The sequence below is a fragment of the Silene latifolia genome, chromosome 7, assembly GCF_048544455.1.
Source record: "Silene latifolia isolate original U9 population chromosome 7, ASM4854445v1, whole genome shotgun sequence".
Taxonomy (NCBI): Eukaryota; Viridiplantae; Streptophyta; class Magnoliopsida; order Caryophyllales; family Caryophyllaceae; genus Silene; species Silene latifolia.
Genome location: NC_133532.1, coordinates 102,631,463 through 102,646,933, shown reverse-complemented (window position 1 = coordinate 102,646,933; position 15,471 = coordinate 102,631,463). Strand labels below are relative to the sequence as shown.

The 15,471-nt window shown below is 39.9% G+C and overlaps 1 protein-coding gene across 1 annotated transcript; it reads left to right on the top strand.

Moving 5' to 3' along the window:
* The first annotated feature begins 8,877 nt into the window (after positions 1–8,877).
* Positions 8,878–9,396, top strand: LOC141590436 (uncharacterized). The gene has a single exon (XM_074411030.1). The coding sequence runs from the start codon at positions 8,878–8,880 to the stop codon at positions 9,394–9,396; it is 519 nt and encodes a 172-aa protein (XP_074267131.1).
* The last annotated feature ends 6,075 nt before the right edge of the window (positions 9,397–15,471 follow it).

Here is a 15,471-nt window from a genome sequence, read left to right as displayed (position 1 = left end):
AAATATTATGTGATTTTTGTTGATCATTACACTAAGTATATTTAGCTATACCCTATTAAACTCAAATCTGACACTATTTCTGTATTTACTCGCTTCAAGGCTCTTGTTGAAAAATACTTTCAAAAACCAATTCTCCAATTTTTCTCTGATAATGGCAAATAATACATAAAAATGACACCTACATTAACTCAAGACGGTATCTCTCACCTTACTTCTCCTCCTCACAAACCCGAATATAATGGCTATGCGGAACGACGACATCGTCACATAGTCGAAACGGGGCTCTCCTTGCTTACTCATGCTTGCCTTCCTCTCAAATTTTGGCCATTTGCCTTCACCACTGCTACCTATTTAATTAATCGGCTCCCAACTCCCACTCTTCAAAATAATTCCCCCTATTTCTGTCTCTTTAACCAACAACCCAATTACGCAAAGTTGCGCAGTTTTGGATGTATTGCCTATCCTTGGCTGCGACCATATGCTGACCACAAATTATCGCCAAAATCCACACCTTGCATCTTTGTTGGGTACTCACCCACACAAAGTGCATATCATTGCTTTGACCCCGACTCAAATAAACTATATACGTCTCGACATGTTACGTTCGTTGAAAATGAATTCCCATATCTTTCTCTGACCTCCACTATGCCGAGTCCTACAACAACAATCAGTCCCAATGATGGGTGTCTCTTTTCTGTTCCCATACTTGCTGCTCACGATTCAACCCCTACCACTGACCATGCCTCCACTGCCTCTGACACTGCCACTGCCTCCACTGACACTCGTTCACCATCTACCTCTACCTCTACCACTACTCCTACTTCTATAGCTACATCTCCCTCCTTGCTGCCCTCTTCTGATCAGCCTACCAATTTCACTTCTATCAATGTTCCTCCCAATACCCAACTACGCACTGTCATCACTCATCTTCAGAACAACATAGTCAAACCCAATCCCAAATACGTTAAACTTGCCACCCTCACTTCCTCCCCTTATCTGCCAACCACGACAAAACAGACCCTAATATCTCTTCAATGGCGCCAAGCTATGCTCGATGAATACAATGCTCTAACTAAAAACGAAACATGGTCTCTGGTTCCTGCCTCTGATGCCACAAACATTTTTGGATGTAAACAGGTTTTCCGTATTAAATACAAACCCGACAACACAATAGAAAAATACAAAGCACGTCTCGTTGCCAAAGGTTTTAATCAACGCCCCGGTGTTGATTTCTCAGAAACTTTCAGCCCGGTTGTGAAACCGGTCACTGTCCGATTACTTCTTTCTCTTGCCCTAATTAATGGATGGCCACTTCGTCAATTGGATATTAATAACGCTTTCTTGCAGGGAACAATTCATGAAACAATTTATATGCAACAACCATCCGATTGTATTGACGAAAGTAAGCCTACCCACGCCGGTCGTTTCAACAAATAAATCTACGGTCTTAAACAAGCTCCTCGAGCTTGGTACAATGAACTCAAAAATTACTTACTGCAAAATGGTTTTACACCTTCTTTATCTGACCCTTCTTTGTTTATCCTAACTCACAAAACTCACATGCTTTATCTTTTAGTATATGTAGACGATATAATAATTACAGGCTCTTCCACACCCTCCCTTACAAAGTTATCACTGATCTTGCTACACGATTTAGCCTCAAAGACCCTGGCACCCTCTCTTATTTTTTTGGGTGTTGAAGTGACTCCAAATAATCATGGCCTTCCCCTTACAGAAACAAAATACGTCCACGACCTACTTACCCGCTTTGATATGATCGATTCAAAACCGTTACACACCCCCATGGTTACTCATCCATCTCTTCAAAAGGACAACACCGCACCCATAAGTGAACACATTACCTATCATGCAATTGTTGGTAGCCTTCAATACCTTTGCTTAACTCATCATGATATTGCCTTTCCTGTTAACCGGCTTGCCCAGTTTATGCAACACCCACAAAACTCTCATTCGATAGCTCTCAAACGTCTTCTTCGTTACCTTCATGGTACCATGATGATGGGTATTCAGCTGCACAAAAACACACCTCTTCATTTACATGCTTATAGTGATGCAGATTGGGCCGGGGACAAACACGATTATGTCTCCACTTCCGGTTACTTAGTCTATCTTGGTAGAAATCATATCGCTTGGGCTTCAAAGAAACAACGCTCACTTGCACTCTCGTCCACCGAAGCCAAGTTCCGTGCTGTGGCTAGTGCCACATCAGAAGTACAATGGATTCGTTCTTTACTCACCGAGCTCAAAATTGTCCCATCCATATGTAATACTCTGTATTTTAATTAATATCTATAAGTGTATAAATAATAAATAATAAGTTGTTGTCGTAAAAGAAAAGAAGCAAAATAAAATAAGATAAAACGAATAAGACGGGCTGGGTGGGACCGTGAGCTAACACGGGTTGGACCGTGTGTGTGGGGGTGACGGGTTGGAGGAGTTTGAGAGAATGTAGTATTTGGTTTGGGTGTTACCTATTCTCTAAGATATTTTCCTTATTTTAATATTTAAAGGACTTTCCTAGAACCTTCCTACTTCTTCTACCAATCTATATAAATACCAACCCTATACCTCACAATCATAATTATTCTTCTTCATAAACTCAAATACAATTGTGAGGAGAGCTTTTGTGAGACAACTTTAAGATGGAGTTTTCACCTTGCGATAATTAATTGTGGTAAGTTATCTAATCACCTAATATCAATTATTTACATTTCAACCTTGACCCGTATTTTGACCGTTGACCATGGCTGTGTGGGAGCCGTTGACCGTGGCCGTGAGGGAGAGTTGACCGACAGGTTTGACCACCATCGGTCAATCGGTTTTTGGGGGTGCGTTTGTGTCGTTTTGCGGGATTGTTTTGGGTAGTTTATATGTTAAATTCATTAATAAGATTAGTTAATAATTATACATAAATTAATTGATTGTTTAGGTGGGAAATTTGTGGCGGAAGCTTTTTGATTGTTTGATTGCTTGTGGAGATTTGCTAAAAGGTAGGTTAAATACTCAACTATACTATATTGGTAATTGGAGAATTGTTGGAAGATGGTTATTATTTGTAATTGTTATCTTGAGCATATCGTCGCAATAGCTGTGTTGAGCATGTTGATATATTTATTAACTTGCGTGTCTCATAATCATATTGTTATCGTTGTTGATTGGTGCTCTATTGTTGGTTGGTTTTGTGGAAGAGAATTGGTAATGCTATGAGATTATTTGGTCGGTCAGGCACAGGATTGAGTCGTGGTCCTGTACGGTTTTGGTTGGTCAGGTACGGGGATGTGGAAGAGCCGTGGTCCTGTACGGTTTTGGTCGACCTCACACGGCGGTGTTCGGAGGTTGTCGTGGTCCTGAGCAGTACACCGTGTGTGGTGTCAGTTGTGTTGTGCGGTTGGTTGGGGCGTGTGATGTGACACGGTTGAGCCGTTGTGACAATTGTGATTTGAGCCTTTTGTCGTATCGTATTGTTATTGTTGTTTGGTTATCCTACTCAACCTCGTGGTTGACTGTGTATTCGTGAACACTTGTGATGAACCAAATATTGGGGAGCAGATTGAATTCAGGTAGCTTGTGAGAAGTGTTGGATGCTTTAAAGGGGAGCTTGGGATGAGATCACTTGAGTCTAGAGATCGCCTTAATTAATATTCAGACACAATTTATTTTATTTCCGCTGCAGTTGTTTTAAAAAAAAAATACTTTGTAATAAATATTTAACTCGTTGGGAATTTTGTAATAAAGTCTTTTGAAGCACTTTAATTTATATCGTCTTAAAGTACTTTGGTATTGTTTGCCTTTTATACTTACTACCTCAGGCAACTGAGATGGTAACATCTTTATTTACTTGAGAATATCTTGCTAAAGGCTCTTAAATAAATGGGAGTGTTACAAAGTGGTATCAAAGCGAACGTTCCTAAGGCCTAAACAGATGAATTTAATGAACTTAGGATGAGTCTAATAAAATGAACCCGGGGTAGAAACTTTTTTGGACCCCTCTTCTAGGTTAGGGTGACGTCCTTGATCTGGCCCTTTCAGTTTTGAGCCGGTCACCTCGAGGAAGGTTAAGGAGAGAGAAGGGTAGTTAGCGTGGATGCTTTACCTTAAGGGTCTAATTGTGCCCTGAAGTGGCGAAAGGTACTAATTTTATTTGCAGGATGAGAACAAAAGGTAAGAAATTTGAGATAGATGAAAGGTAATAGGCGTGTGGCCTATGTGACGACAATTACAGTGATCGAAAATTATTTTGAGCTTGTTTTAAATTGTGGCATGATTACGCATGAAATTTTGTTGGCTTATCATCGGTGGCATGAGATGGAGAAATATGAATCGTTGAATTATTACATTGTTATGTGAATTGGTTGTATATATATATATATATATATATATATATATATATATATATATATATATATATATATATATATATATATATATATATATATATATATATATATATATATATATATATATATATATATATATATATATATATATATATATATGAGTTACATGTTTAGTAAAGTTTCATGTCTAGAGATATGCGGTATGTGTTGCCCTAAACCCTTAGGCATAAAATTATGAGATTGCATGAACTAGTGACTAAGCATGTATCACGGATAATTAATTTGTGAAAATAAAAGAGGAAGGCCATGGGGCCGTGAGTGCCGTAAGTCACCGTGGTTGGTCGAGCAAGAACAGCTCGATCAATCACACATTCTTTTATATGCAGGAATTTTATCTTCTACCTTATACCTGAAAACTTCGTTAGAACGGAAACTTATGTTTCTTATTTTATCTTATTAGAACCCAAATGGCACCCAAGAGAGCTACACCCACAGCTATGACTCAGGAAGAGATCGATAGGCTCATTGCAACCAATGATGCTTTGACTGCTGCTTTATAATCAAAGACTGCGACGAAGGATCCTGCTAAGATGAGTGCTGCTATTGATCGTCATAATCCAATGAAGTACGATGGACTTGGTGAATCATCATTACTGGGAGACTGGTGTAAGGAGTTTGATAATCTCTTCGAAGTATTGAACTATCCTGAGGAAATGCAAGTAGATCAAGCTGCTCACTACTTAAAAGGAAAGGCTGGGTTGTGGTGGAACCGCAACAAGGCAGTAATTAGGGAGGCGTGGAAGGAGAGTGATGAACCTTTTGTCTCATGGAGAGGTTTTAAGGATACCTTTAGGGGCACGTTCGTACCTGAGCATGTTAGGAGTAAGATGAGGTCGGAGTGATTCATTTAAGATGACAGAAGAGATGACCATAGAAGATTATCATAACAGATTTATGGAGTTAGCCGAGTATGTGTCAGACTTGAATTATGGAGAGGAGGTGTTGGCTTTGAGGTTTGAGAAAGGTTTAACTACGCGTATCAAAAAGAGGCTGGCATCTGGAGAGCCAAGTACAGTAGAGGAGGTGCACCAAAGAGCAGGTCATGCGAAGAGAATTGCTGACATGGTGAAGGAGGAAGTGAAGGACAAGGGAGAAAAGAGGAAGGTAGAGACTACTAATGAGGGAACTGGAGTAAACAAGAAGCAGAATTACAACCAGTATCATTCGTTTTCTGTCCGTGGAGCCGTGAGTGGCGGCAGGATTGGCCGAAGCAGAGTGATGAGTGGGGTGAATGGCATGAACAAGACACAGTGCTGTGGGTGCGGTAGGTTTGATCACAAGATTTTGGAGTGTTGAACTACTGCAAGGAGGAATAATATGAATGGAGGATTTGGTGGTGGAAATTATAATGGATTTAGGACACCAGTACCTAGCTATGGGAGCAATCGTTTTAATGGATCAGGGAATAATCAAAGGAGCCATAACAATAACAACAATTTTCAGAATCGTGTCAACACTAATCAAGGCAATAGAAATGGAGGGAACCAGAATAGCACGTCACAACAAGGGACGGCGTCGTCATCAACTGTGCAAGGAGGTGTGAAAAATAGTGGCAAATTGTTCATGATAGGGAAGGAGGCAGCTGAGAGGGGTGCTCATGTGGGGTCGGGTACTTTTCTAACCAATTCTAAACCCTCTTATGTTTTATTTGATTCGGGAGCGACCCATTCATTTATATCAAGTGACCATGTTAAAGTGTTGGGATTAGTTGACCCAGTAGTAATAAAAGATGAAGTAACCATACCTTCTGAGGAGCCGATATCTTGTACCCATGCATAAAAACGTAGATATTCTTATCGGCGAAGTTTTGTTTTCTATGGACTTAATCGAATTTCCATTGGGTGGTTTCGAGATTATTTTGGGGATGGATTGGTTGAGTAGAAATAGAGCCTTTATATATTGTCATCAGAAGAAAGTATCTCTAAAAGAACAAAAGGGAGTAAGAGTGTCTTATAAGGGATTTGTAGTAAGTCCAAAAGTAAGACTTATATCAACGGTTACCCCGAAATCTTGTTTAAGGAAGGGAGGAGAGTTGATCTTGTGTCACGTAAAGGACATGCGTGAGGAAGTGAAGGGTGTAGATGAGATTCCAGTGGTGAGTGAGTTTCAGGATGTGTTCCCAGAAGTGATTCCAGGTTTACCTCCAAAGAGAGAGGTGGATTTTAATATTGAGTTGAAACCTGGGACATGGCCTATTTCTAAAGCACCTTATAGGATGAGACCTAAGGAGTTGGAGGAGTTGAAGAAACAGTTGGAGGAGCTGCTATAAAAGGGATATGTAAGGCCAAGTGTGTCGCCCTGGGGAGCACCAGTTTAATTTGTTAAGAAGAAGGATTGAAGCATGAGATTGTGTATAAATTACAGGGAATTGAATAATGTGACGATTAAGAATAAATACCCTTTGCCTAAAATTGATGATTTGTTTGATCAGTTGAGTGGAGCTGGAGTTTTCTCTAAGATTGATTTAAGATCGGGATATCATCAGTTGAGAGTTAAGGAGGAGGATGTTCCTAAGACTGCCTTTAGAACAAGATATGGACACTACGAGTTTGTTGTTATACCTTTTGGTTTGACTAATGAACCTGTAATATTTATGGATTTGATGAATAGAGTGTTTAGCACTTACCTTGATTAGTTCATAGTTGTTTTTATTGATGATATATTGGTATATTCTAAGGATAGAGAGGAGTATGATAAGAATTTGAGGATTGTATTACAGACCTTGAGGGAGAATGATTTGTATGTTAAGTTGAGTAAGTGTGAGTTTTGGTTGGATAAGGTAGCATTTTTGGGACATGTGGTGTCAAAGGAGGGAGTGTTAGTTGATCCGGAAAAGACTGAGGCAATGTCTAATTGGGAGAGACCGAAAAATGTGGTAGATGTAAGAAGTTTTCTGGGGTTAGCTAGCTACTACAGGAGGTTTGTGAAAAATTTATCTAAGATAGACAAGCCTTTGACAGCTTTGATGAGAAAGGAGAACAGGTTTAAGTGGGATGAGAGTTGTGAGATAGCTTTTCTAACTTTGAAGGAGCGCTTGACCACAACTCTTGTCTTAGCTTTACCTAAAGAAATTAAGGATTTTGAGGTGTATACCGATGCTTCAAAGAACGGATTGGGGTGTGTGCTAATGCAAAGTGGGAAAGTAATCGCCTATGCTTCGAGACAGTTGAAACCTTATGAAGAGAATTATCCAACGCACGATCTGTAGTTAGGGTCGGTCGTGTTTGCTCTTAAGTTATGGAGGCATTATTTATATGGAGCTACTTTTAAGGTATTTTCTAATCATAAGAGTCTTTAAGTATATTTACACTCAGAGAGAGCTTAATATGAGACAAAGGAGGTGGATAGAATTGATTGGAGATTATGATATGGAGATAAATTATCATGAAGGGAAGACAAATGTGGTAGCAGATGCTTTGAGTAGGAAGTCGTTTCATGCTTTATGTTTATCTATGTCGCGGGTTAAGTTGCAAGATGAATTAAAGGAAATGGGAATTTGTGTGATAAGAAAAGGGGATTCAATTGGGGATTTGACGGTTGAACTGAAGTTGTACGCTGAGGTTAGAGAGAAGTAGAAAGGAGATCTGAAATTGGAGAAGTGGCGAACGGCCGTGGAGGGAGGCGTGCCGTCGCGGTTGTCGTCGGAATGGATGATGGTTTGAGATTCGATAGAAGGTGGTGTACGTGTACCTGATGATGAGGACTTGAAGAGAAAGATTTTGATAGAAGCACATTCTACACCATATTTTGTGCATCCTGGAGGAGATAAGTTATATAAAGATTTGAAGAAAATATTTTGGTGGCATTGGATGAAAAAGGAGGTTGCTGAGTTTGTTTCTAGATGTTTGGTTTGCCAGAGGGTGAAAGGTGAACATAAGAGACACAGGGTAAGGTACAATCTTTAGATGTGCCTGAATGGAAGTGGGAGAGTATTTCTATGGATTTTATAGTTGGTTTGCCTCGTACTCAGAAAAGGAATAATATGATTTTGGTGATAGTGGATCGTTTAACTAAGACACCGCACTTTATTCCTATGAAAGACACTTGGAGTAAGGCTGAGTTAGCTAAAGCATATGTTAAGAATATCGTAAAATTACGTGGAATTCCCAAGGATATTGTTTCTGATCTTGGTTCAAGGTTTATTTCGAAGTTCTGGCAAGAGTTGCAGGAGTATATGGGAACGACTTTGAACATGAGTACTGCATTTCATCCAGCTACAGATGGACAGACGGAGATGACTATTCAGACTTTAGAAGATATGTTAAGAGCTTGTGTTTTGGAGTTTGGAGGATCATGGGAAGAGAGGTTGCATTTGATAGAGTTTTCTTATAATAATAGTTATCATCCTAGTATTCGCATGTCACCTTTTGAAGCATTGTATGGAAGGAAGTGTAGGAGTCTAGTTTGTTGGGACGACGTCACTGATGCCGTGACACTGGGGCCAGAGTTGATTTAGCAGATGGTTGAACAAGTACATATAATTAGACAGAAGATGAGAGCTGCACAAGATCGGCAGAAGAGTTATGCAGACTTGAAAAGGAGTGAGATTGAGTTTGCAGTAGGAGACAAAGTGTTATTAAAAGTATCACCAATAAAGGGAGTGATGCGGTTTGGTAAAAGAGGAAAGCTGAGTCAGAAGTACATAGGACCTTACGAGATTTTAGACAGGGTTGGTGAAATGGCATATCGTCTTGCACTACCACTAGCTTTGGCAAGAGTACATAATATTTTTCATGTCTCACAGTTGAATAAGTATGTGAGTGATCCTACACATGTGTTAGCAGCTGAGACAGTTGAGATGGATGAGAATTTGTCTTATGAGGAGGTGGCTAAGGAGATTTTGGACAGAAAAAGGAGAAGGACTAGAAATAGTGAGGTTTCTTTGGTAAAAGTTTTATGGTCTAATAATAATCTAGAGGAAGCTACTTGGGTAGTTGAAGCTGAGATGAGGGAGAAGTATCCTCATTTGTTTGCGTAAGGTATGTTGGTTACTGTAACACCCCCATACTCCAAGTGCCTTACCAGGACCACTCAGGTATAAGGATACTACCATCTCGGTTGCCCGAGGTACTGAATATCATAAGACAATAAAGAAACGTACTTTTAAAGTAATTATAGATTAAGTGATTACATGTTCAAACCAAAACTAATAAAAGGAATTACAAGGTTCTCATACGGTCTACAGCTAAAACTATCAAAGCTACTATACTTCGTCGACACGGCGGAAGACTTCTAAGCGCCACGTGATGACTCATCCCGCCTATCCCATACGCGTCATATCACACACCAAGCTCAAGAACCGCTCACCACCCCGAATGGATCACCAGCTTTTTAAAACATTTAAACGGGTCGTCAAGACTAATCACACAATTCAATACATATATCAACAATAAGATAAACAGACATTTGAATCTGTCACACACACACACACACACACACCACCAACTCCCATCGTCTCAATATCGACCGTCCCTTTGGACCACCGCCGCGGTGGGGGACCGCGCCTGCCGTTCCCACCTAAGCCCCGCTCATCGTACGAGCGATAACCCTGTCCCATTAATGTGCACATCCCCTTCCGTGGCGGGTTCCACGAAGGGCGAAACTAGGGCGTGAGATCACTCCCGCAAGTGACCCCACTCAGCCGAGAACGCATCTCGAGAACCATCAACAAACACAACCACAATCACAATCACAATCACAATCATCATATCAAACAACTAACTACAGCACATCACCAATATCCCATTATGGGACTAATACTGAGTAGGAAATCCTACCTGGAAAGCACAACACGCAGACGGTATCTACAGCTGTATCAAAACGGCTCCTCTACGAATTCTCCTCCTATCATACAACACATAAAGACTACACATCACAAACTACACACCAAAACCCCCAATTCCTAAATTAGGGTTTAACCAACCTTAACAAAACATTATAAAAACTATGTTAAAAGCTTACCCTCGACGCAGGGAACTCAACGATACGAAAAACGACAAGAACCGACCGTCTGAACTCCGGGAATTGCTAAGAATGCGATTAGGAAGATGAAGTGGCTGCTTTCTCTCTTAAACAGGGTTTTAGGTTTTGTAAAAGTGAATTAAAACAATGACGAATAGGTTTAAATACCTTAATCGCATAATTAACAAAACCCGAGAAAACTCCCAAAAAAAACCGGACACTCGATCGAGTACCCAAGGTACTCGATCGAGTACCCTAGCTACTCGATCGAGTACCCCAGCTACTCGATCGAGTACCCAACAGGTCAGAAACTATTTTATCTCGCAACTTACCCTTACTCGACAGAGTAAGGGCTACTCGATAGAGTACCCCAAGACTTATAAATACGGAGTATTACAGTCTTCCCTCCTTAAAAGGAACTTCGTCCCCGAAGTTCAACCCATACATAAAAACAACCATACAGACTCGACCAAGACACAACAACTTAGCTAAGGACTCAAGAACTCGACCGAACATAGAACATGAACTCTTAACACCCACTCCACCAGCTATGTTTACTTCCACAACATGACTCACTATATCGTATCTACCACATATATATCTCTCACGACACCAACTCCATACATAACCAACTACCATCCTCTAATGCTGCTAGCTCCATAATATCATCAACTATCTAATCCAATACCAAGACACTCATAGACATCAAACGGGATGTTACATTCTACTAGCCTTAAAAGGAACTTCGTCCTCGAAGTTTACTCACACTCGTAACCTCATCATCCAACTGTCAATACTAGCGAAATATTCTCACACTCCTAAACATCACGCTACTACAAGCACAGTCATGACCTTTAATAAAATCACCCACAACACGAATCGATCTTTTATTCTACATCAAGACTCAACTTCCGAATGTATTACCATATGTACAAGCATCAAAATCTGTTTTATCGCATCCTACTCCTCTTAAGACAAATGTTACGTCCTCGTAACTCACTAATACCAAACCATATCTATATCTCATTACCCTCTGTACCACCACATGTCTAAGATAACCGTCTATAACCCAACCACTCACCATTCTTATATCCAAGGCTCCCATACATAAACATTTCCCATTCCTCAACTCATTCGGCAAACAAGACCTAACCTATACCATAAACTCGTAGCAAATCACCATACCCACTCTTCATTATTACTGCCAAACAACATACCTCTCTACGTAAGGCACTTATCTTCCAGAAGCATAACTCACGATCCGCACTCGTTACGTACACGCACACTAGATCCTCAAATTCTTTCTTTCATTACCGCAAAATTCATACACAACTTAACATGACACTAATTTCCCCAACACTCTACACTCACTGTCTCAATCAAAAGATTATGAACTACCTGCCGCTTTCAGGTCATTACAACACATGTTCCACGAATCATTTTCCATTACCATGTCTACCGATGTCTCATCTGAAAACAAGATCAAAATTACCGTAACAACCTCTCACAACCGTGTCCCATCAACAGATTATTATTATCCCATGACAACAACGAAACATATACAACTCTATTTCACATCATACTCTACCTCATTCCCAACTCAACCTGGTAAAGAAAACATGAATAAGCAAGACAAACGTCTATCAAAGACAAACCGACACTCGCAGAGAGCAACATCAAACAAAACAACAATCTATGTATAACTGGTATGTACTTTCGAAACCGGAATCATAATCATCCCGCCTACTCCACCACAACCGGTGACGGCATCACAACACCGCCACCAACAACCACACCGTAGTGCGAAAATACCCGCATCACAAAGACTATGTACCGTGCCCGGATCACCACCCGAGGCACCACAACCACACCGATAGACATCACAACTGCATACAATTCCCATAAATACTGACTTAGCATAACTTCTCAGACAAGAAAAACTTACTCAAATCCACTTTATTAAATCACCACGCAACATATTATATGGATAAACGGATAAGCATCTCATGAACATCCTCTCCGCCATTTTAGGAATACACATGTGTTATCAATACACATAAAATTATAACTAGCCATATCAAATCAATCAAATTATTACCTTTTTGGATATCATTAAATTAAATTACCGTGTCCAACATATATATTACCGAACATTCATTAAACAATTTTATAATTATCACACCATACCACTTCTTGTGAGGTCAGAACCTCACACAAACATTTACACAAATCACAGACCCGTAATCACAACCAACTAGTCAATCCTGACCACGTAAGTTACCACTCGAAAAAAAAAGGTTACCTGCTGCCGAGTTTAACTCATATGCCCCTCATAACATATTCCCCCATTCGCACAACCATCACTTCCTGCCAAATATAACCATACCTTCACTATTCAACTAATAGCGTCCGCCTCATCTAACCACATCTTATACCCTCTCTCAATCATACACAACAATCAGGTCCCTACCAAATCAACCTCTTTAGAATTGTTACCTTTCTAATATTCCATCACTCTTAACCATTAGTGATAACACCACAATGCCACCGCTGCTCGTATATAAAATCTCTTACACTCATATCAAAATAACATGGTTTTTCTCCTATTTTTGGTTAAAATTGCAAATAACGAACATCAAACCCATCCACAAAATTACCTCAACATTATTCCCAAAGCTAACTTATTTGTATTGTCATCCAACTCTCCACCAAATATCTCGTATCGTGCCAATGCTCCACCAACTTCTTACTCCCTTAATTCCTCGAAACTCATTACCAATCATGTTGTCCTGAAACTCCTATATAACCTTTAGCTAACATCCTCGTGATACCATCACATATTTCGATGATTTCTTATCTTTATATCACATAGCTCCGGTGAACATTTTCCTCAGCTTACTTTTATCCTTCTTTTCTCTTTACACTCAATAATACCAATTAATAGTTCAACTCCTTATTCCTTCTAGCTAACTCTTTAGAAATCTGGTTACCCCTTCGTTGCTCCAAAACTCAATTCCATTATTTTCTACCGACATCATCTCACTCTTTCTTACCATGGATCTTCTCTTATTATGCTATCACTCATACTTGCCACTAATCTATCCATAGAACCAACGTTTAATGTTCAAACAATTGCATCCCCCTTTTTACATCTCTAGAAATCAGAATTCATTTAATACCGTTAATTACCCAAGGAAATCACACAGTAGTTTCATCTTTTAATAAACCTCCCAAACTCACTCACTGTCTACAACTACACCTCGCGACATGTCTCCACAAAGTTCACTATATATTACTCTTCTCAACCCCTTTAAACGAACTTTCACTACATAAATCCATAACCCACACGACTCCTAACCATTTCCTTCCATAACTCTTTACACATCTCAAGCTGCCACTATCCACATTCTTACTTTCAATCTTTTCATTCTCACGTTCATTATACTCACATCATCCCTTGCCTATATTCACTTATTTTTACATTACTCAACACACAATCATATCACTCATCCCGTCTCGCAAAACGTGCGCCATGCCTCAATAAACTATACCAATCTTCCTTTTCTTTTTCCACCATCTATCATAATCACATATATCTCATGTCCTCCCCACCGAACTCATACTCATCATAGTGCCACTCTTTACATCATAAGATTGGGTAACTTACGCTTCAGGACCAACACATACGTAAAACAATGCATAAAGAAGTAATACAACACCTTTGAATTAAACATAATATGCAACGAATGTCAAAAGACAAACATATGACCCGAAATACGCATATGACTGCACGAGACCCACTCGATCGAGTACCACAACCTATTCGATCGAGTTGAGGCTACTCGATCGAGTGCCCAACATGCTCGATCGAGTGCCCCGACTCTTAACCCAGCGGACCTTCGATCTCGACTTACTCGACCGAGTAGCCCGGCTACTCGATCGAGTGACCCCATACTCGATCGAGTGCCCGAGGTACTCGATCGAGTGCCCGAAAACACGATTCTGGTCAAAATAACGACAAGTACCCACTCGATCGAATCAAACCCACTCGATCGAGTCATGCAGACTCGTGAATACTACCCGCATGTTATCTCACATACCCCAACGTACTATGCATTCATTATTATTTCAACATTATGATTACAATTACGCATTCAAATCTGCGCGACTCCTCATACAATTAACAAAATAATCTACTTCGTGTTATCAAGTGCCACATTATAAACAACCATCATGCTTTTCATCCAATTCGTTATATAAAACACATATCATTGAACCTCTATTCTTCATGTTACTACTTACCAAAAGTCAAACATTACCATCTATCATGCTCATATAACATTCAACTTTCAATCATGTATTACCCGCATGTTTTAAATTTTCATAACTTTTCATAACACAAACCACACCCATACACTACAAATCCTATTCCCATGTTGCTAATACAACAACATTACAAATCCACTTCATCACACATCATCATATACGAACTACTTTCTTTTTCTACCATATCATTCATCATTCTCATATACTTTTCCAACGATTCCAACCAACATGTCAACCAACTATCATGCAACATGCTTTCAACAAACCATATACAGCACAATTAACATACACGTCGCACATGTACACACGGACTCCACGTTCCCATACCATGTGACTGGCTTAAGTATCATGGGGCCAAGATTTTGAAGTGAGGGCGCCTACTCACCCAAAACCTAGCATCGGTCGGGGCTCCCATTACACATACACCAGGTTCATTTTATTAGACTCCCTATGTTCATTATGTTCATTTGTTACAGTTCCAAAATCGTCGCTCTGATACCATTTGTAACACCCCCATACTCCAAGTGCCTTACCAGGACCACTCGGGTATAAGGATACTACCATCTCGGTTGCCGAAGTACTTGAATATCATAAGACAATAAAGAAACGTACTTTTAAAGTAATTATAGATTAAGTGATTACATGTTCAAACCAAAACTAATAAAAGGAATTACAAGGTTCTCATACGGTCTCGACTAAAACTATCAAAGCTACTATACTTCGTCGACACGGCGGAAGACTTCTAACGCCACGTGATGACTCATCC